The sequence below is a fragment of the Scyliorhinus canicula genome, chromosome 10 (genome assembly GCF_902713615.1).
Source record: "Scyliorhinus canicula chromosome 10, sScyCan1.1, whole genome shotgun sequence".
Classification (NCBI taxonomy): Eukaryota; Metazoa; Chordata; class Chondrichthyes; order Carcharhiniformes; family Scyliorhinidae; genus Scyliorhinus; species Scyliorhinus canicula.
In genome coordinates, this window is record NC_052155.1 from 58,428,609 (window position 1) to 58,452,464 (window position 23,856).

The window sequence follows — 23,856 nt, forward strand, 5'->3', positions numbered from 1 at the left end:
TCACGGCGCTGAGGTCCCAGGTTCGATCCCGGCTCTGGGTCACTGTCCGTGTGGAGTTTGCACATTCTCCCTGTGTCTGCGTGGGTTTCGCCCCCACAACCCAAAAATGTGCAGAGTAGGTGGATTGGCCACGCTAAATTGCCCCTTAATTGGAAAAAAATAATTGGGTAATCTAAATTTAAAAAAAAAAAATAAAAATAAATAAATGCTCTTATTTAAGTTTAAAATACCAGTTTTGGACCCACCCTTCTCCCCCTCAAACTGAATGTAAAATTCAGTATAGGGGCACCTTCACCATTAAGTAATTAATTAAACATACTCAATCACTGAGCCTCCATAAACCTCAGGGGTGAGAATTCCAAAGATTTACCACGACTAAAGAAATTCCTCCTCATCTCGGTTACTAGATGTCCCATAGAGCCATAGATGTTTACAGCATGAAAACATGCTGTTCGGCCTAGCTTGTCCATGTTGCCCAGTTTCTATCACTAAGCTAGTCCCACTTGGCCCATATCCCTCTATACCCACCCTGCCCATGTAACTGTCTAACTGCTTTTATAAAGGAAAAAATTGTACCCGCCTATAACACTGCTTCTGGCAGCTCATTCCAGATGCTCACCACCCTCTGTGTGAAAAAATCCCCCCCATGGTCTCTTTTGTATCTGTCCCCTCTCACCTTAAACCTATTCCTTCCAGTTTTAGACTCCTCTACCTTTGTGAAAAGAAACGCCAGCATCTCCACATTTTGGGAAAAGATGTTGACTATCTACCTCATCTATGCTCATTATTTTATAGACTACTATAAGATCACCCCTAAGCCTTCTACGCTCCATAGAAAAAAAGTCCCAGCCTATCCATCCTCTCCTTATAACTCAGACACCATCAAGTCCTGGTAACATCCTCGTAAATCTCTCCTGGCTCTAGACCCACCGCCAGATAAGGGAAACATCCTTCCTGCATCCATCCTGTTGAGCCTACTTCTTATTATTTTGTGATGGTAGGAGGGCCTTAGAATGTGGAATTTCCCCACTGAGCCTCTGCTGTCACGTGTCCCTCAGCATGTAGTCTTGGACCTTTGGAATGTGCCAGTCAACAACACTTGCTCGTCTACAGCTCTTTGCAAACAGCATCTCTCATTGAGTTGATAGTCCTCCAGCGGCAGTCCACGTTCATCTCTGTGTAGGTCCCTGGATCAGCTGTGGAGAGTGCTGCCTTATGGAGCTGCAGGGGATAAATCCTGACAAAATATTGCACTGCTTTTCATACCTGCTTTTCAAATAAGGCACAGTAAGCCGTAGCCATGGAAAGTAGTTGAACACGTAATATTGTGGAACAAGTACCATATAAGTGTGGCAGAGTTGAAAAGTGCATTTGAGCCTTGACTCGAAAGAGTTGCGCATGCGCATCATGTCGCGCTTCGGGAAGGCGGGAAAGACAAAAGGAAGGAGCTGCATTATTACCCCATCAATCGGCTGGAGTAACAGAAGTGGTCGCTCACCAGAGGCGCTCTTTAACCATAGGATTTAATTTATTTATTGACCACCCACTTATTCCTCTTCCGGTGTCAAAGTGATAACTGTTTGAAATGAGAAGATCTGCAGCTCCCAGTCAGCTCAGCGGCAACGCAGCAAAGAAATTCAGGTTCATCCCACCTGGGAAAACCTATCGGGAGCCTGTTTCAGGAGCCACCAGACTCCAGGAGAGGAACGAGGTACAAATAAGACACACTTTAGTTAGGGCTACTGGGCACCGGCATTGTGAACCGACATGGGCGAAGTTTAAGGGATTGATTTAGAAAAGTCAATCGTAGGTTCTGGCAATATGAGATAGTTTTCTTATTATTTCATTCATATTAGAACAGCCTGATCATTAACTCCTAAAATCCATACTTTAAAAATCTTTCCGAGGAAATGCATTTTCTCTCCAGAAGGATTGCTTCCTATTGCCACGTTTTTGATTTTTGCTTCACTGCCCGTGTTTATTGTTGATGTTTATGTCTTGTTCATATTTTTAATGTCCTGTTTATTTGTTAATTGCAATATCCAGATTTCCCATTTCTGTGTAATGTCAAGGTGCAGTTGCAGGCTGTGGTTGAGTTCTGATGTCTTTCCCAACTCCTCTGCTAATAGAATTTCATAGAATTTACAGTGCAGAAGGAGGCCATTTGGCCCATCGAGACTGCACCGACTCTTGGAAAGAGCATCCCACTTAAGCCTACACCTCTACCCTATCCCCGTAAACCAGAAACCCCACCTAACCTAAGGGCAATTTAGCATAGCCAATCCACCTAACCCACACATCTTTGGACTGTGGGAGGAAACCGGAGCACCTGGGGGAAACCCACCCAGACGCGGGGAGAACATGCAGCCTCTGCACAGACAGTGACCTAAGCGGGGAATCGAACCTGAAACCCTGGAGCTGTGAAGCAACTGTGCAAACCATTGTGCTACTGTGCTGCCCTAATATGTTTGCATGTTTGTAAAACTTTAATTTTTAAAGACTGACTGGTAATGCTACAAGCAACTTTACCTTTTTGAGGGAAGTTGGGTTTGGCAATGAATGCTGGCAATGCCAGCGACAATCATTTCCAATGAATAACAGTGGCTTCTGCCTCTTTCTTCACTTCACCTCCCAGGCCAAGTGGGCTAAGTTGCCTCCAAGGTTCTCCTGTGTCCGAACCTTATCATAGAATCATAGAAATACAGTGCAGAAGGAGTCCATTCAGCCCATCGAGTCTTCACCGGCCCTTGGAAAGAGCACCCTCCACCCTATTCCCATAAGCCAGTAACCCTACCTAACCTTTTGGCTACTAAGGGGCAATTTAGCATGGCCAATCCACCTAACTTGCACATCTTTGGACTGTGGGAGGAAACCGGAGCACCCGGAGGAAACACATACAGGCATGGGAAGAAAGTGCAAACTCCAAACTGACAGTTCTCCGAGGCTGGAACTGAACCCAGGTCCCTGGAGCTGTGAGGCATCAATGCTAACCACGGGCAGCACGGTGGCCTAGTGGTTAGCACAACCACCTCGCGGCGCTGAGGTCCCAGGTTCGATCCCGGCTCTGGGTCACTGTCCGTGTGGAGTTTGCACATTCTCCCCGTGTCTGCGTGGGTTTCGCCCCCACAACCCAAAAAATGTGCAGAGTAGGTGGATTGGCCACGCTAAATTGCCCCTTAATTGGATAAAATAATTGGGTAATCTAAATTTATAAAAAAAAAAATCAATGCTAACCACTGTGCCATGTGCTGCCCTAACCTTTACTCGCGCCTTCCTCCAGTTTCTCTCCTATCACCCCTCATGCCATCTTGAGCTCATCCTTTCCAGTATATGCAACCCCTGCTCCTTTGATTCTATTCCCACGAAAACTCTCGACCCCCCATCTTCCTGACTTCCAGGTTGGCTGATATTGTAAATTATTTTAACCTCTTCTGGTTTTGCCCACCACCGTTGTAAATCTGACATCTCCACCACTTTCCTTTTTAAAAAAGGCCTTTGACCCCTCCGTCCTTGGAAACTATTGTGCCATCTACAATCTCTGAAGACCCCTTGACAGCCCCATCCAAAAACACACTGACAGGTTCACCTATATACTGACAATACCCAGCGCTCTCTGTCTCTCTCTCTCTGTCTCTCGCACATCACTGTCAATAAATTGTCACACTGTTTTCCCAATGTTCAGTACTGGGTGAGCAGAAAATTCCTGTCAACTAAAGATTGGGAAGACCGAAGCCATTGTCTTCACTCCTCACCATTTTGGAATAAATTAACTTTGCGCTAATAAATGTAAGCTTATCCTAAACTCTGCTCCTCAAATCCTGACTCACACCAAACCCCATTTATTGATCAACTCTGTGCTTGCCGGCCTGCGTTGGCTTTGGGTTAAGCAATAATGGGGGAAGAAGCTGAAGCCAACTAGCAATATAAATCAAGATTGCAAGAGTATTTTTCGTTGTATAAAAGGTAAGAGAAGGCAAGAAAGGACATTGGACCACTGGAAAATGAGACTGGAGAAGTAGTAACGGGGAACAAAGATATCTAGAGGAACTGACTAGATACTTACATCAATCTTCACAGTGGAAGACACCAGTGGCATACCAGAACTTTAGGAGAGTAAGGGGGCAGAGGTGACTGTAGTGGCCATCACTAAGGAGAAGGTGCTGGGAAACTGAAAGGTCTGATCGTGGGTAAATCACCTGGACCGGATGGACTACACCCCAGGGTTCTGAAGGTGATAGCTGAGGAAATTGTGGAGGCATTTATGGTGATCTTTCAGGAATCACTGGAGCCAGAGCCCAAAGGCCTGGAAAGTGGCTCTATGTCATCAGTGGGAAATGGGAAGCCTGACATATTGATATAGAGTGGTAGGCTTTGGGTGTTTGTGAATCCCATATATTAAGTTCCTTCCCTCAATTACTTTGTCAGGGATGTGGAATCACTAGTCGCTCTGTTAACCTGCCACATATCTGATGTCAAACCTGAGTTCTTTTTGACCCAGTGCATTAATTGCCATACGTATATATATTTGTCATTGGCCAGGCCAGCAATTATTGCCCATCCCTAATTACCCTTGAGAAGGCGGTGGTGAGCTGCCTTCTTAACTACTGCAGTCCATGTGGTGTAGGTACATCCTACAGAATGATGTTGGGAAGGGTGTTCCAAGATTTTGGCCCAACGAAAGAACAGTTAGGATGGTGTGTGGCTTGGAGGGGTACTTGCAGGTGGCGGTGTTGCCGTGCCTCCGCCCTTGTCGTTCTATATGGTAGACGTAGTGGGTTTGGAAGATGCCGACAAAGAAGCCTTTTTAAAAGTAAAATAAAACCAATTCATTTTTATTTACCAATTAAGAAGGAATTTAGCGTGGCCAATCCACCTACCCTGCACATTATTGGGTTGTGGAGGTGAAACACACGCAGACACGGGGAGAATGTGAAAATTCCACATGGACAGTGACCCGGGGCTGGAATCGAACCTGTGTCCTCGGTGCCGCAAGGCAACAATGCTAACCACTGCACCACCATGCCACCCACTGTCAAAGAAGCCTTGATGAGTTTTGTAGATGGTACACACCGGTGCCACTGTGTGTCAGTGGAGGAGGGAGTGAATATTTAAGGTGGTAGATGGGGTTTTAAAAAAAATATATGTACAGGATGTCGGCGTTGCTGGTTAGGCCAGCATTTATTGCCCATCGCTAGTTGCTCTTCAGGTGTTGGTGAGTTGGCTTCTTGAACCTTGCAGTCCTTGAGGTGTAGGTAGATCCACTGCTGTCTAAGGAACCTTGATGAGTTACTGCAGTGCATCTTGTAGATGGTACACACGGCTGCCACTGTGGTTGCATACAATTCTGCTGCTGCTGATGACCCACAGTGACTCATGGATGCCCTGTCTTGAGTTACTAGATCTGTTCGAAGTCTACCCCACTTAGCAAGGTAGTAGTGCTACACAACACTATCCTCAATGTGCGGTGGCCACTTTTACTGATACTGTCATGGACAGATGCATCTGCAACAGGCAGATTGGTGAGGATGAGTCAAAGCTTGTTTCTCCCTCTTTTGGTTCCCTCACCACCTGCTGCAGTCCCCGTCTAGCAGCTATGTCCTTTAGCATCCGGCCAGCTCTGACCCCCTCCTACACCCGTTCTGTTGCTGCCCTCTCTGTCTCCTCCTCACCCTCACTGCTGCCTTCGCCCCTACCTTCCTATGAGCTAGCTCCCTCACTCGTAGCGAGACAGTGCAGTCCTGTGCAAAATTGTCCATGCTGTCACCTTTTCTCTGTATTACCTGCACCGCTTCCTTGTTTGCCTTTTGTCCAGTCCATTTGCACAGATGAACTTGTCTGCCTCTTCCGTGGTGGTAAAATAATGTCCCTTATTCTGATATGTCATCCAGAGCCTGGCTGGGAATAACACCCAGAACTTAACATTGCTTTTGTATAGTGCTGACTTCATGTTGTTGAATTCAGCCCTGCGGTTTGCCAGATCCGCCCCCGTGTCCTGGTATACCCTTATCCTGTGTCCCTCCGAACTGCTTGCATTTGTCTGCCGAGCCCAATGCAGGACCTTCTCCCAATCCTGGTACCTGTACAGATTGGCTATTATCGCCCTCGGCTGCTCCCCGGCTTTGACTTTGATCGGAGTGACCTATGTTCCCTGTTGATCTCTGGTGGCTTGGTAAAGCTATCCCATCCAACCAAGTTGTCCAGCCTCTGGGCCGCGTAGTCGATTGGGCCTCTGCCCTAAATTCCTTCTGGCAGGCCCACTATTCAAATGTTTTGTCGCCTGGATTGGTTCTCTTGGTCTTCAACCTTCCCTTTCAGGCTCCCTTGGGTCTGCACCAACCTCTTTATCTCGGTTGCCCTGATCCATCGATGCCCGAGGGTGGCATGGTAGCACGGTGGTTAGCACTGTTGCTTCACAGCGCAAGGGTCCCAGGTGTGATTCCCGGCTTGGGTCACTGTCTGTGCGGAATCTGCACATTCTCCCCATGTCTGCGTGGGCTTACTCCGGATGCTCCAGTTTACTCCCACAAGTCCTGAAAGATGCGCTTGTTCAGTGATTTGGACATTCTGAATTCTCCCTCTGTGTACCCGAACAAGTGCCGGAGTGTGGCGACCAGGGAAATTTCACAGTTTCTTCATTGCAGTGTTAATATAAGCCTAATAAAGATTATTATTATTATTTTTGGATTGTTTTGCCCTGGGCCTCCAGCTTCCTTCTCATCCCATCCAGCATCGTCTGCATGGCACCAGCGCCTCTGTCACCCTGACTGCTTTTGGATCTCTACCTTGATCTCTTCTTTTATTGCAGTCAGTTCCTTAGTTAGCAATGTCTTTCATCCATCTCCCAGTAGGGGGCAGGGGAGGAGGAGGAGAGCGGGAGCCCACTATCTAAGTCTCATGTCTCCCTCTCTTGGGTGGCCAGGGACACCGCCTCGTGGGTCCACCAACCCGCTCTCTTGCTGCTCAGCCCTTTTCCGCCGTTTCTGGCTTCCTTGCAGCCTCTTGAGCGACTAGTTCATGGCAAACTTTCCTTCTTCCATATCTCCGAGGGCGAAGGCTAAATTTGGCCAAAAGTGCCTATTTTACTGTGTTCTGGACGAGAGCCACTTGGCAGTCTTGGAGCATTGTATGCAGTTTTAATTTCCTTCTCTGAGGAAGGATGTTCTTGCTCTCGAGGTAGTGCAGCGAAGGTTTACCAGACTGATGCCAGGGATGGCGGGACTGTCACATGAAGAGTGATTGATTAGGTTGGGATTGTTCTTGCTGGAGTTCAGAAGAATGAGGGGGGATCTCATAGAGACTTATAAAATTCTAACAGGACTCGACAGGGTAGATGCAGGGAAGGTGTTACCAATGATGGGTTTGTCCAGAACCAGGGGTCACAGGATTCAGGGTAAACCATTTCAGACAGGGATAAGGAGACACTTCTTCACAGAGTGGTGAGCTTGTGGAATTCATTGCCACAGGAAGTAGTTGATGCTAAAACTTAGAATATATTCAAGAGACGGCTGGATATAGCACTTGGGGAGAATGGGATCAAAGGCTATGGGGAGAAAGCAGGATTAGGCTATTGAGTTGGATGATCAGCCATGATTGTGATGAATGGCGGAGCAGGCTCGAAGGGTCAAAAGGCCTCCTATTTTCTATGTATCTATGTAGGGGCTGGTTTAGCACACTGGGCTAAATCGCTGGCTTTTAAAGCGCGCCAATGCAGGCCAGCAGCACGGTTCGATTCCCGTACCAGCCTCTCCGAACAGGCGCCGGAATGTGGTGACTGGGGCTTTTCACAGTAACTTCTTTGAAGCCTACTCGTGACAATAAGCGGTTTTTATTTCATTTTTTATGTATATGATATGCGACTATCAGCACATCTCCGTCAACGGAAGTCAATCAGCTGATTCTTGAGCTGAAGGGATTTGTCCTCTGAGGAAAGTTTGAGCAGGTTAGGCCTATACTCACTGGAGTTTAGAAGAATGAGAGGTGATCTTAATAAAAGATAAGATTCTGAGGGGCTTGTCTGGGTGGATGCCGGGAGGAGGTGGCGGAATTTAGAACTAGGGGCACAGTTTAAATATAAGGGATCTTCCATTTCGGATGGGGATGACATTAGGTCATGGCAGAAGGTCATTAATCTTTGGAATTTGCCTGAGAGCAGTGGAGGTTGGGTCATTGAATGGATTGCCATTGAAGGGGCTGTTGTCAGGCAGGAAAGTGGAGTTACGGCCGCAATCAGATCAGATGATCTTTTTAAATGGCAAAGCAGGTTTGATGGCCAAAAGGTCTACTCCTATTTCTTGTGTTTTTACGTAAGATCAATATTTATGCACCGTCTGTACTCTAACTCATTCTTTCTCGAGCTCTGTAATGTGAAAATCCATATTTGCTTCAGTTTTTTATTTCTTCCACAATATTACAACCCATATTTTAGTTCAAGTTGTATTGGTTCAGTAATATATGCGTACACCTGTGGTGGTGTCGTAGACCAGAGCATTGGCCTTCATCTGAATGTACCAATTTGTTTTCATGTTTCTTGTGTTAGGGCAGCATGGTGGCGCAGTGGTTAGCACAACCGCCTCACGGCGCTGAGGTCCCAGTTTCGATCCCGGCTCTGGGTCACTGTCCGTGTGGAGTTTGCACATTCTCCCCGTGTCTGCGTGGGTTTTGCCCCCACAACCTAAAAATGTGCAGAGTAGGTGGATTGGCCACGCTTAATTGTCCCTTAATTGGAAAAAGTAATTGGGTAATCTAAATGTATTTTTAAAAAAAATGTTTCTCGTGTTAACTTTAATGGCAATCAATAAAAATAAGTTGGTTGTGAGGTGATTTCGATTTATTTTATTACCTTTTTTATTTTAGGCACCTCAAGAAAGTGACGATAATCAGAGTCATTTATTGCAATCCAAAGCATTGGTTGCAAAATGTGAAGGAATCCAGACCTGCTCTTCTCACCAAACTACAGAAAATGTGAATGAAGTTGGTCACCTTGAGATATCTGACCATTTGACCACCATACCTACTTCATCGGTGGGAGCACCAGGTACAACTCGGGCTGGTAATTACAAGTTCATTTTGTTACACTCTGAAATGAAATTCTGGATTAGCTGTGTGACTTGCCATTTCCTAGTAAAGTACTTCAGGCAGAGAGAGACGAGACATGCAGTCGCAAAGAAAGGAGTCTTACTACTGACACTGAGTATCTTTCTGCTAAAACTATAACATTAATGCAATTGCAAATTAAATCTGGTGCTGAGGGCCTGAGAAGAGTCTCGGTCACTTCGTTTTGGAATGAATTTGTTTTGTAGTTCTGGATTTAATCTGCACAAGTTTAGCTTTGCACCAATTCTAAATTGGTAGTACAGTATAAATTTGCCTCGAAAGTCTGATTTTCTTTTTTTTGGCAGCAGTAGGACTTTTTTTTTTACATCATAACGGTTGATATGTGATATCATTGCATATAATATCTCGCCTGTATTTCAGGAAAGTATAAAGATTGGCTACGAAAATTTCACAGCATAAGAAGAAAGGACAAATCTTGTATTTGTGTAGTGCTTTTCATGTCCCTGTAACATTCCAAAACACTTCACAGACAATAAAATACTTTCACTGTTGTGATATAGAGAAATATAGCAGTCACTTTGGGCGCAGCCAAGAATTGCATTGAGATAAACGATCAGTATTCTTGTTTTGGGGAGGGTAGTTTTGGGTTGAAAGATAAATGTTGATCAGCGCACAAGGTGAACTCTTTAGCTTTTCTGAGCATAGTGCCATAAGTTCTTTTGTGTTTATCCAAGAGGAACCTCTCGTCTGAAAGATGGCATCTCAGAATGTGCAGCTATATAATCAAGCGTCAACCTCGACTGCATGCTCCTCTAAAGTTGAGCCTGACCCCATGATATCCTCACTAAGTTGTACTTCTGAGTCAAGCCTAACACCTTAAAAGTGCTGGTTGCTTCTTGTTAGGCATGATGGCTTGTTTATTTAGAGTAAGAAGTCCTACAACACCAGGTTAAAGTCCAACAGGTTTGATTCAAGCTCCAAAAGCTCGTGTTTGAATCAAACCTGTTGGACTTTAACCTGGTGTTGTAAGACTTCTTACTGTGCTCACCCCAGTCCAACGCCGGCATCTCCACATCATATTTATTTAGAGTCATAGAGGTCTCTACAGCACAGGAAAGGGTCTTTGGCCCATCACGTCTGCGCTGAAAAACAAAACCCATCTAACTATTCTAATCCCTTTTTACAGCACTTGGCCGATAGCCTTGTATGCCTGGGCATTGCAAGTGCACATATAAATACTTCCTAAATGTTATGAGGGACTCTGCCTCCACCACCCTTTCAGGCAGTGAGTTCCAGACTCCCACCGCCATCTGGGTGAAAATCTTTTTCCTCACATCCCCTCTAAACTTCCTGCCTCTCACGATAAATCTATGCCCCCCGGTCGTCCCTCTTCCAAGGAGAAAAGTTTCTCTCTGTCTACTCTATCCCTGTCCCTCATAATGTTATGGTCATCCCACCACCAAGGGGAAAAGTTTCCCCATATCTACTCTATCCATGCCTCTCATAGTTTTATACATCTCAATCATGTCCTCCCCTTCAGTCTCCTCTGCTCCAAGGAAAACAACGCCAGTCTATCCAATCTCTTTTCACAACTAAAACTCTCCAGCCCAGGCAACATCCTGGTAAATCTCTGCACCCTTTCAGATGCTACCACATCCCTTCTATAATGTGGATTCCACAACTGTACAGGTGTTGCACGTTTTACTTGAGTGTTATGCGTTTTATTGGAGTGTATTAACACGCCTCCGTTTAAAGGCCGTGTGCTTAACACTACTACGGCTCTGTGTATGTAATTCTGCTCAGGAGTCGCCAGGTGCCGTATTTAGACACATCACAAGTACATCAAGGTCAGGTTCAAAGTAATAAATCTGTACACCGATTAGTAAGTTCAAACGATTGATATTTATTATAACAAATATAATAAATACACATGCATACGCTAAAGAGACTAAGTTACTTCTAAACTAAACGACTAAAATACTTATCTAGACAGGAACAGGCAAGGTCAGGGAGCGAGGCCTTCGTCCCGTTCTTGGTCTGCAACTCTCAGGGTCTTAAAATCGTCAGGGTCTAGCAAAGTCTGGATCACGTAGCGATCGTTGTGGTGACACTTACAGTTCGATGGCTGGTGGCTCAACGGCTGGTGATGGAACTGGAGTCAGGATGCGATGTATCAGCAAAGCGATGAAAACAGCAGAGAGCCGGAGCCAAAAACAACAGACCGGACCATGTGCGGGGTCTACTTTTATAGGTCCCCCAAAGTCCGTGCCTCTTCGGGGCGGTTCTCTACCTGCCGTGTATCGATTGGGCCTTCTCCCAATCGATATTTTCCAAACCCCCCAATCTGAGGGTTGCTTCTCGATGGGTGGGGCGGTCTCTATGGTTCTTTGTGATGGATACTATGGTGCTGTTTCGTCTGGGCGTCTACTCAAAAGTATCCATTCATACCTAAATGTTTCTATTGTGTGGGCCTGGATCTGGATCACCTCATTACTATGTAAATCGTTGTTGCCATTTACACCTTTAGCTGAGATTCTGCACCTGGCCACAAACTGGTTTCTGTACGTGCAGAATGCTAATTATCCTTCTGCAAACTGCTTGTCCTTGCTAAGACTGTTTTCTCCCTGCAGCCTTAGCAGTTCTCCATTTTGTAGCCCAGTGTCCATCTTAGGTGGCTACACAGGGTACTCTACCTGCGGTTTAACCAATGATTCAGCATAACCTCGCTGCTCTTAAACTCTATGATGTGGAGATGCAGGCGTTGGACTGAGGTGAGCACAGTAAGAAGTCTTACAACACCAGGTTAAAGTCCAACAGGTTTGTATCGATTCACTATCGAATCGAAACAAACCTGTTGAACTTTAACCTAGTATTGTAAGACTTCTAACTAAAACTCTATGCCTCAGCAATAAAGGCAAGTATGCCATATACCTTCTCAACCACTGTATCCACCTGCTCTGCTACCTTAATGGACTAGTGTACATGCACACCAAGGTCCTTCTGATCCTTGGTGCTTCCCAGGGTACAGCCTTTCATCATGTATACCCTTGCCTTGTTTGTCCTGCCTAAGTGCATCACCTCACATTTATCCGGATTGAATTCCATTTGCCACTGATCAGCTCATCTGACCAGCCCATCTATATCCTCCTGCAATCGAAGGCTATCCTCACTAATTACCACCCCACCAATTTTTGTATCATCCATGAACTTACTGATTAACCCTCCTACATTCGTGTCTAAATAATTTATATGAACCACAAGCAGCAATCGTCCCAACACCGACCCCTGCGAGACCCTACTGGACACCGGCTTCCAGTCAGAAAAACATGTTTCGATCATTACCCTCTGCTTCCTGCCACTCTGCCAATTCTGGATTTAATTTGCCAAATATCCTTGGATTTTCTATGTTTTATGTTCAGAGTCATAAAAGTTCTAACAGCATGGAAGGAAGCCATTCGGTCCATCAAATTTACCAGGTTTTTCTATGTTAGATAGACTATTGAAGCAATGTATGTTCACCATAGCTCACAACTGCAGTGCTTTGCAATAATTTGGCAAAGTACAGGTTTTTAAAAGTTGATCTGAGAGCAGGTTGATCCTGTTCAAGGTGACACTGGGGATCCAAGTTCAAATTTCATGAATGAACCAGGCTACAGCTTCAAGGGGCAATTTTATTTTAGTTTTCTGATTATAGAATTATATGGCACAGAAGGATTTGATCTTTCGAGTCTGCGCCAGTTCCTCTCTATCCTTTATTTCCCCAGACCCCTGCACACTTTCTGTTTCAAGAAAATGTTTTATGATGTTTGAAAATATATTACAGATTGAACCATTGACCATGAGAAAACAAATCTGAGGTCCCAAAAACCCCAAGTTAAAAAGGGAATATTGTTATCTCAGGATGGAAATAAAGTAAAATCACATTAAAATATCTCTTTTTAAATCCCACATTTGATCACACTTCAAGTAAAAATGAATACGGTCAGATTTTCTCACAACACTTGTATCTCGTGTATTAGACAAATAAAAAAAGCTTTACTAAGTAGACCCTTTCTCTTATAACCTGAAAGCAACGGTCATATAGAATACTATGAAGTTAATAATGTAGGTGTCACTAATATGCCATTAACTTTAGATTGAAAAAGAATATATATTTTTTAAAGGAAAGGTAATAAACAGATGTAAGACACAGCAAATATCAGTAATACAATAATAAATATAGAATCAGTCCAGAATAGATTAAAAATGACCGTTTCATGAACATTTCTTGTCCAGTTTGTTACTAGCCCATGGTTCCAAAGACCAATTATTTGTTTTTATTTAAAATGTTTTTATTATGAGTTTTTCATTTTATACAATTCAAAATAAACAAATCTGTACAAAACAGACATAATTTACAAAAACCAACCATTAAACATAACTCCCAATCCCCTCCCTATTTTTTTTATAGAATGTTTTTAAATGTTTTTTCATTATCATACATAGCAAGGCGGTATAGTGACACATATATTACATTGTGATAAATCAATAATAATAATCTTTATTAGTATCACAAGTAGGCTTACATTAACACTGCAATGAAATTACTGTGAAAAGCGTCTGTTTGGATCCACTGAGGGAGAATTCAGAATGTCCAATTAACCTAACAAGCACGTCTTTCGGGACTTGTGGGTGGAAACCGGAGACCCCAGAGGAAACCCCCGCACAGGGTGCGATCGGTGTACGTGTCTCCCCCCTCCTCCCCATTTTGTTGGTGCTTACGGTCTCTTTGTGGGCCCCCCCACTCCCTTTTGCTCTATTGGCTGTGGGCTTCAAATAGGCCCTTGAACAGGTTAGCGAATGACCTCCACATCTTGTGGAAGCCCTCTTCCAATCCCCGGATGGCGAATTTGATTTTCCCCAGTTAGAGAAATTCTGACAGATTGGCCAGCTTTGGGTGGTGCTGCTGATCGCCAGCCGAGCAAGATTCTTTGGAGAGTGATTAGGGGGACAAAGGCTCGGGCATTGGCCCTTCTCCCCATAAAGAGTTTTTTGGCTGGTCTGATACTCGAAGACTGCCACTTTTGGGCAGGCTCCACCTTCACTCCAACAACCTTGAATATTTCCTTGAAGAAAGCTGTCCAGAACCCAACCAATCTAGGCATGCCCAGAACATGTGGGTATGGTTGGCTCTGTCTCCCTGGCACAGTTCACATTTGTCCTCCACCTCCAAGAAGAACCTGCTCATTCGGGTTCTTGTTAGGTATGCTCTGTGTACCACTTTCAGCTGCATTAGGCGTAGCTATGTGCATGTGGAGGTGGGTTTGACACTTTCCAGTGCTTCGCTCCAGCGTCTCTCCACCCTATTTCAATCCCTAGCTCTTCCTCCCATTTTTCTCTTGTCTTGTCCAGTGGGGAGCATGCCTTTCCCAACAGTCGCACATACAGGTCCCCGCAGTTTCCCTCCCCCCTAAGTTGCCCGTGTCCAACAGCTCTTCTAATAATGAGTGTTGTCCCAACACCCATGGGTATGTCATCGTTAACCTATGGAGGAAATTTTTGACTTGCATGTCGTATCTGATTCCCCCTGGTCAGTTGAAGCTCCCCGTCAGTTCATCTAACGTTGTCAGTCTATTGTCTGTGCAGAAGTCACTAAGTGTCAGTGTCCCCCATCCTGTCTCCACCTTTTAAAGGTGGCGTCCATTTTGGCTGGTGCGAGATTATGGTCCACTTCCTCAGGTGAATGTTCTTCACCTGAGGAAGGAGCTTTGCTCCGAAAGCTAGTGATTCGAAACAAACCTGTTGGACTTTAACATGAGGTTGTAAGACTTCTTACTGTGCTCACCCCAGTCCAACGCCGGCATCTCCACATTTTAGGACTGAGGTGAAGATAAATTTCTTCATGAAGAGAATGGTGAAGCTGTGGAATTCGCTGCCACAGAAAATAGTTGAGGCAAAAACATTGTGTGATTTCAAGAAGGAACAGATATAGCCCGTGGGGCTAAAGGGATCAAGGAACATGGGGGGAGGGGGGGAAGAAGGAGGGATCAGGGTATTGATTAGCCATGATCATAATGAATGGTGGAGCAGGCTCGAAGGGCAGGATGGCCTCCTGCTTCTATTTTCTATGTATGATTCTATGCATCTGTTAATTTGGTTACCACCAAATATTGGCGTTGATTTTACAACTATCACTGTCCGTTTGACCAAGGTACAAGTACGAGCTTGAAATTAGTACTTATTTAGCACTTGACACAGTAACATATTTTGAGAAACATACAGATCCTGAGACTAATTCAAAATTGTTTTCATTTTCAAATATTGATTAAGGTTGCTTTTCTTAGGCTATTTGAAGAAAAAATAGATATTAAAAATAAGCACAGCGTGTAAAACAATAAAAAATTTGGTAATGTGGAAGATTCAAATCCTGTGGGTAAATGTGGTTCTCCCTAGTAAACCTGTCACTGGAGACAGTATCCTTTATCTAGGTCAGGAAAAACATATCTGAAAATATCTTGATAACATCGGGAACTATTCATACAAAACCGGGATAAGCAATTAATCTTTTGTCCAAAATAGTTGAGGATCTGAACACTGCAGGGTTAATGCTGCTCTCTGCTCTCTTGAAGCATATAGACCAATGCACAGCTTGGTCTGTAGTGCATGTGAATTGAAATTTCTTGGTAGGGACAAAATAAAAGCACGATATGTTTTTGCACAATTTCTGATCACTTGGGTTGGGCACAAAATGACGGCAAGCCTTTTTACATTTCATCTTTTACACTGTTCTATCCTCTCACATCAAAAGGCCAGATCACTGTCAAAAATACTCTGTATAATTGTACCTGCTGCAAGAAGATATTTCTCTGCTTCAGTCTGGAAATTCAGTGGGATGAGGGATTTAATTAACATTTTCCTGCTCTGTGGCATTGTGTATTGGCACCACAAAAAAGCCAAATCTATTTTTACAGCCAATTAAGTAAATCTCTCTAATGCAGGAAATGCATTTGCTCATAACAAACTCCCACAAACGGCAGTGCGATAATGACCAGATAATCGCTCAAATAGCGGGATATAGCAAATAGATTAATATTGACCAGGATACAGGGGATAATTCCCCTGCTCCTCTTCAAAGTACTTCATGGAATTTTTTACGTCTTTGCAAGCGGGCAGACGGGCCCTGAGTTAACATCTCATCTGAATATCAGCACCTCTAACAGTGAAGCAATCTCCTGCAATGGAATAGGATCTGAAGCCACAACCTTCTGACTCTGTGGCAAGAGTGCTTCCAACTGAACCATGGCTGAGACACAGGAAAGGAAAGTTATGTAGACAAAGGAACATAGAACGTACAGTGCAGAAGGAGGCCATTCGGCCCATCGGGTCTGCACCGACCCACTTGAGCCCTCACTTCCACCCTACCCCCGTAACCCCTCCCAACCATTTTGGACACTAACGGCAATTTATCATGGCCAATCCACTTAACCTGCACATCTTTGGACTGTGAGAGGAAACCGGAGCACCCGGAGGAAATCCACGCAGATGCGGGGAGAACGCGCAGACTCCTCACAGACAGTGAATCGAACCTGGGACCCTGGCGCTGTGCAGCCACAGTGCTATCCACCTGTGCTACCGTGCTGCACAAAGGAGGTAGAGATGAGGATACAGGACGCAGGGAAGAGGAGATTATGGAGTCAGTTGGAAATTGATCAAATTTAAATTTCCTTTCCAGGGTGATCTTGTAGTCGTGTGAGATTTTGGAAGAGGAAAGTGAGGCCCAAATATGCTTGGTGTGGTTCACCCAGATCAAATGACAGATGATTATCTGCGGCACAGTGACACAATCGTTAACACTGCTGCCTCAAGGCCAGGGATCCAGTTTTGATTCTGACCTTGATGACTATGTGTGGAGTTTGCACTTTCTCCCTGTGTCTGCGGGGTTTCCTCTGGGAGTTCCAGTTTCCTCCCACAGTCCAAAGATGTGCCGGTTAGGTGGATTAGCTATGCTAATTTTCCCCTTAGTGTCCAGACGTTAGGTAGGGTTAAGGGGATAGGGCATGGGCCGAGGTAGGGTGCTCTTCCCTAGGAAGGGCTGGTGCAGACTCGATGGACTGAATGGCCGCCTTCTATGATTAAACATGTTTTGCATGAAATACATTCAAGTTCATGCCTTCTGGACTTGAGAGTGTTTAAATTTCCATTCTAACAGGTGAACCAAAGATCTTGCCTGGGATGAGGGCATCAAAGGAAGTGATTTAAAAAATTGATGCCTGCAGTATTATTGCTGCGATTGGAAGGCCAAAAGGCGACGCAGTTTGGATTTAAATAGTGCATTTGTTGTTGACTTTGACAAAGTATTTAAAAGTCGCTTTGGAAGAGATAATGTGGCTGGTGAGATCCAAAAGGAGGTGGGGCAAAAATGCCCTGACTATGGCCGGCATGGTGGTGGTGTGGTTAGCACTGCTGCCTCACATCTCCAGCGACCGAGTTAAATTCTGGCCTTGGGTGACTGTGTTGTCATGTGCGAGTACCTTTAAGTAATGGGTATTTATCAAATAGCTGTAGTGGGTGTACCTTTAAGAAATGGGTGTTTATCAAATACCTGCAGTGATGTCAGAGTGTGGGTGGAACTGGGCTGTCTCTCACTTTCGTTTTTGAGCTGGCAGCTACGGTGTGTTTTTAAGTTTCATTTTGCAGACTGGGATTCTGATTTCCTTCTGCATGAAAGGAATGTCTTCAAAAGGGCAGCACGGTGGGTCAGTGGGTTAGCACTGCAGTCTCACGGCGCTGAGGTCCCAGGCTCGATCCAGGCTCTGGGTCACTGTCCGTGTGGAGTTTGCACATTCTCCCCGTGTTTGCGTGGGTTTCACCCCCACAACCCAAAGATGTGCAAGGTAGGTGGATTGAACACGCTAAATTGCCCCTTAATTGGAAAAAATTAATTGGGTACTCTAAATTTATTTAAAAAAAAGGAATGTCTTCAAATCACTTGCTAATTTAAAAGTAATAACTGCTCTCAGTAGAGAATTTAAATCTGATTTATCTGTGTTGAAGAGGGTATTTGTCTTATGGATGTTGCAAGGAAAGATTAAGGGTTACTTATAGAATATTGTATCTGTGGGGTGATTCGTCTTGATAGTTGTTAAGATGTTTACTGAGGGTTTATAACGTGTTAACTGGTTTCATAAATAAACATTGTTTTAATTTAAAAGTACTTTAGCTCTCTGTTGCACCACACCTGTACATTAGGCTCTTGTGCTCACCATAACCACAATCTATTAATGGTTGTGGGTCAGGTGAACTCCATGTTACACTTTGGGGTTCTCTAAACCCTGGCCCATAACAGTGTGGAGTTTGCACTTTCTCCCCGTGGCTGCGTGGGTTTCCTCCGGGTGCTCCGCTTTCCTCCCACAGTCCAAATATGTGCAGGTTAGGTGGATTGGCCATGCTAAATTGCCTTTTAGTGTTTGAAAAGGTTAGCTGGGGTTACGTGGATAGCGTGGAGGCGTGGACTTAAGTAGGGAGCTCTTTCCAAAGGTTGGTGTAGACTCAACAGGCTGAATGGCCCCCTTCTGCACTGTAAATCCCATGGTCGAAATTCAACTAATTGAGAACAAAGTCCCATAGTGAGTGCATTTAGCCACGTGTTTCCCGGCGCTCAAGTCCTGATCCCCAAAGCAAACCCCCCGATGGGCTATGAGAGGGTCCCTTGCTTCAGGTATCCCGGGAATCTGCACTTTGAAGTGAGACTGGGTGGAATTTACATCGCAAAGTCTTGTGAGATCATGTTGCGAGCCAGCTGGATGCTGGGAGCGGGTTCTCTAGGCTTTTATCAGCGCGGCAAGCTGACTTTCAGATGCAGCTGGGCAATTGGATCGCTACGTAGGTAAGAAGGTAAGGGGCAAGGAAATAGAGATGGCGAGGACAAAGTGACTAAGGACAGTGCATAGTATTAAATGCCATCTGCCTATTGTGCAGGCCCATCTGTGTCTTGTTGAGATCAGTATCATAGAAAAGTAACAGCGCAGAAGAAGACCATTTGGCCCATCTTGTCTATGCCAGCCTGAGGTCACCCAGGTGTCCTTTCTAATCCCACATTCCTGCACCTGGTCCATAGTCCTGTATCTTACAGCGCTTAAGGTGCAGGTCCAAGTATTTTTAAAAGGAATTTAGGGTCTTTGCCTTCATCACCAACTTGGGCAGTGAATCCCAGACTCTCACTATCCTCTGCACAAAATAATTATTCCTCATGTCCTCTCTACACCTTCTGCCACTTATCTTGAACCTATTCTCCAGGTTCTAGACTTCTCCACCAAGGAAAACCATTTTATCCTGTTCACTCATCTTTTCCCTATATAATTACACCGCTCGGTCTTCTTTGTTCTATAATAACCCCCAACCTATCCAATCTCTCCTTTATAGCTACACTTTTCTAGCCCTGGCAACGTTCTTGTAATCCTCTTCTGTGATCTCTCCAGAGCAAATTTGTTCTTCCTGTCGTGTGGTGACCAGAATTGCACACAATACTCCAGTTGTGGCCTCACCAATGTTTATACAATTCCAACATTATATCCTTACTTTTATATTCTATAACTCTGCAAATGAAGGAGAGCATTTTATATGCTTTCTTCACAACCTTGTCTACTTGAACTACTGCCTTTAGGGACCTTTGTACTTTTATGCCAAGATCTCTCCCTTCATCTTGCCCCTTTTAGTATATTCTCATTTATTGTGTACTCCCTATATCTATTTGGCCTCCCTAAATGCATGACCTAACACTTCTCTGTGTTAAATTCCATCTCTCACTTTATCGCCCACTCCACCAACCCATCAATATAATTTTGGAGATTATAGCTATCCTCTACACCGTTCACCACTCTGCTAATCTTTCTGTCATCTGCAAAATTTCCCAATCGTGCCCCCGTGTTCACGTCCAAATCGTTAATATGTAATACAAACAATATGGGTCCCAACACTGAGTCCTGTAGAACACCACTTGAAACAACTTTCCCTGTGCAAGGGCAGTAATCGACCCGTTGCTTCTTGTTACTAACCCAACTTTATATCCAATTTTCCACATTGCCCTGTATCCCATGGGCTTTTACTTTTTGACCAATCGGCCATGTGGGACCTTATCAAACGCCGTGCTAAAATCCATGTACACAAAATCCACTGCACTACCTTCATCAACCCTTCATGTCACCTCAAGGAATTCAATCATATTTGTGAGGCATGACTTTCCTTTTTATTCACACTGACTATCCCTGACTGACCATGCCTTTCTATGTTACAGTTAATCCTATTCCTCAGGATTGATTGTACTGATTTCCCCACCACAAAGTAAGACTAACTGGCCTATAATCGTTTGGCATTTCCTTCGATCTGTTTTTAAACAATGGAACCACGCTTGCATTTCTCCAGTCCTCCGGTACCTCCCCAGTATCTAGGAGGATTGGAAAATCATCCTCCAAGCATCTGCTATCTTCTCCCTGACCTCCTTCAGTACCCTTGGAAACAATCCATCTGGCCCTGGCAACGTATCAACTTTCAAGGATTCCAATCCTTCGAGTAGTTCCTCTCTTCACTCCTGGACTACTATATCTGCATCATCTATTTCCTCTGTAAACACGGAGACAAAATGTTCATTTAAAACACATCCCACAGCCTCTGCATCTGCACACAAGTTCCTTCTTCTCTGATAGGTCCCGCTATTTCCTTAACTAACCTTTTACCATTAATATATTGGTAAAACATCTTTGGGTTTTCTTTAACTTGTGAATCTTTGGCCTTCCTCTTTGAGTTCCTTATTTCATTTTGATTTTGTCCTGCACTTCCTATACTTGTCTAGGCTATCTGTAGTGCCTATCATACGCTTTCTTTTTCTGTTTGATCTTCCGCTGTATTCCTCTAGACAACCAGGAGGGTCTAGATTTGGCAGAACAACCTTATTCTCGGAGGGGACATGCCTACTTTGTACATTTAGGATCTCACTTTTTAGTGCTTCCCACTGGTTTTCCATTGACTTATCCTCTAGCAGTGTTGGCCAGTCCACCTCCGCCAAGTCCCTTCTCATTTCTGCTAAATTCGCCTTCCCCAAACTCAACATTTTTTCTCCTGCTTCATCTTGCCCTTTTCCATGGTAATACTAAATCTAACTGAATATGATCGCCAACTGTCACTTCACCCACTTCATTCCCCAAGACTAGGTCTAGAATTGCATCTCCTCTCATTGGATTTGTCACTAATTGATTGAAAAAAGCTTCCTGGACAAACGGCATTAATCTTTCTCCCTCAGTTCCCCTTATTTTGTTTGAATCCCAGTTGATATTGGGATAATGAAAGTCTCCTACTATTATTGCCCTCTTGTTCTTACAGGCAAAAATATGCCTACATATTTCACCTTCTATCTCCCTTTCACTGTTTGGGAGTCTATAGTAAACCCCCAGTAGGAACATAGAAAAATAGGAGCAGGTGGAGGCTATTCGGCCTTTCAAGCCCACTCCGCCATTCATTATGATCATGTCTGATCATCCAACTCAATAGCCTAATCCCGCTTTCCCCCATACCTTTTGATCCCCTTCGCCCCAAGTGCTATATCTAACTGCATCTTGAAAACATACAATGTTTTGGACTCGACAACTTCCTGTGGTAACAAATTCCACAGGCTCACCACTCTCTGGGTGAAGAAACTTCTCCTCATTTCTGTCCTAAATGGTCTTTCCCGTATCCTCAGACTGTGCCCCCTGATTCTGGACACACCCACCACCGGGAACATCTTTCCTGTATCTACCCTCTACATCCCCTTACGATAAAACTATAGCAGTGTGACAGCCCCTTTTTTATTTCTACGTTCAATCCATGAAGCCTTGATTGTTGACCTGTTTAGTATATCATCCTTTCTCACAACTGGAATTGATTCTTTAACCATTTGTGCTCCTCCCATTCATTTTTTATCTCCCACTCTATCGTGTCTGAAGATTCGATAACCAGGGATATTGAGCTGCCAATTTTGCCCCTCCTTCTGCCAGGTTTCCGTTATAGCAATGACATCTTGCTACCATGTGTCTATCTGTGCCCTTGACTCATCTGCCTTGTTTGTAATGCTCCTTGCCTTGAAGTATAAACAGTTTAACCCCAACATTGTCCCTTGCTGGACACTTTTTAAACTTTGCTTCTCCTATAATCCAAGTCTATCACTACATCTTCTACCTCCATTTTCCTGATCTGAATTTGAGCTATCTGATCCTACTCCTGGGATCCCAACCCTGCCACACTAATTTAAATACTCCCCACCAGAACTACGAAAGCCTCTGCAAGAACATTGGTCCCAGCTCTCCCTGGGTGCAAACCATCTCTCTCCTGGTGCAACCCATCTAGTTTGTACAGGACCCACCTTCCCCAGACCGGTCCCAGTGCCTCGAAAATCTGAACCCCTCCTGGCTACACCATCTCTCCAGCCACGCATTCATCTTATCTCTCCTCTTGTTCCTGCTCTCTCTAGCGGGTGGAACTGGGAATAATCCTAAGATTACTACATTTGAGTCCTGCGTTTTAATTTATCTCCTGTACTTGGCTTGCAGGACCTCATCCCTTAGTTTATCTATGTCATTGGTACCAATGTATACCACCTTCCCTCCCCAGAATGCTCTGCAGCAGCTGTGTGACATCCTGGACCCTGGCACCAGGGAAGTAGCATATCTTGTTTCATGTTTGTGACCACAGAAGTGTCTGTCTGTGCCCTAACTATTGAATCCCCTATCACTATAGCCCAGCTACACGTTTTTCTCCTCCGTCTGAGCAGCAGAGCCACCCGTGGTGCTATGAACTTGGCTGCTGCAGCTTTCCCCTGAGAGGCCATTCTTCCCCCCCCCCCCCCCCCCCCTTCCTCCTATTAAGCAATGAGTTTGTTTAAAAATTAAAATTACTCACCGGGATATAATCTCCAATCAGCTGTGTTGGTTGGGCCCACGCCTCTTTCTGAACTGTTGTTTGTATTTCTCCTGCCCCTCTCTTGCTACTTTAAACTCCCAGCTCCTCTCTCGCTCTTTTTTTTCATCCTCACTGTTTGCCACTCATGCAATTTTGCTATCATCAGCAAATTTTGGAATTTTACCAATATCCAAGTTACTTGTATTTATGAAAAGAACAGTTGACCTAGCATTGACCCTAGGGGAACACTACAGCCAATCATCCTCCCGCTGGGGGAAAAAAAAACTTATTTATTACAAGTCTGTTTTCTGTCTTTGAGTCAATTTTTTTTACCCACGTTGACGTGGGCCCATCTATTCCATGAACCACAATGTTGTAAATTAAGGTATCCACTTTGCTGGCATGGATATTGTTCATGAATGAACAGATGTTCTGGAAGGAAATGTGGAGGAGGGTGGCTGTGAATGTTGGTAGCAGTGGTGAGTTGGGTAAGTGGATGAGAAGAATGTTGGTCGGATTAGCTCCCAGCAGGCACACTTTGTGGGAGAGATTCGAGTTGCTAATCACAAGGAGGCAGCAACTAGTGTAACAACGGGCCATTCAGAAAATGCCAGGAGAGGCAGAGGGTAAATTTAGGCTTCTCTAAAGAGAAATAAAAGCAATGGGCTGAAGTCAGGAAACGCAGCCAAAATGCACACATGACTTGAGGGATATACGATATAATACTTCTATCCTGTCTGGCCGAAAAGTCTTGAAGCATTTCACAGTGAATTTCTTTTCAAGTGCAGTAATTGTTAGTGTTCAGACAAAACAGCAGTCATTTTGCATGCACACTGACCTCAAACAGTGGGGTAAAATGATTAAGCTTTTGTATTTTTCCTTTGGGATGATGTT

General features: G+C 44.5%; 1 protein-coding gene across 2 annotated transcripts in view; it reads left to right on the forward strand.

Annotated features, from left to right (window-relative positions):
* Window positions 1-1,418: 1,418 nt before the first annotated feature.
* Window positions 1,419-23,856, forward strand: part of rad54b (RAD54 homolog B) — a 213,489-nt gene continuing 191,051 nt past the window's right edge. The window contains exons 1-2 of one of the 2 annotated variants that reach the window (XM_038809014.1): window positions 1,419-1,711; window positions 8,854-9,049. In XM_038809014.1, coding sequence (XP_038664942.1) covers window positions 1,586-1,711; window positions 8,854-9,049 — 322 coding nt within the window. In that variant the 5' untranslated portion in view covers window positions 1,419-1,585. The remainder of the gene's footprint in view (window positions 1,712-8,853; window positions 9,050-23,856) is intronic. The other variant, XM_038809015.1, reaches the window with a different exon arrangement.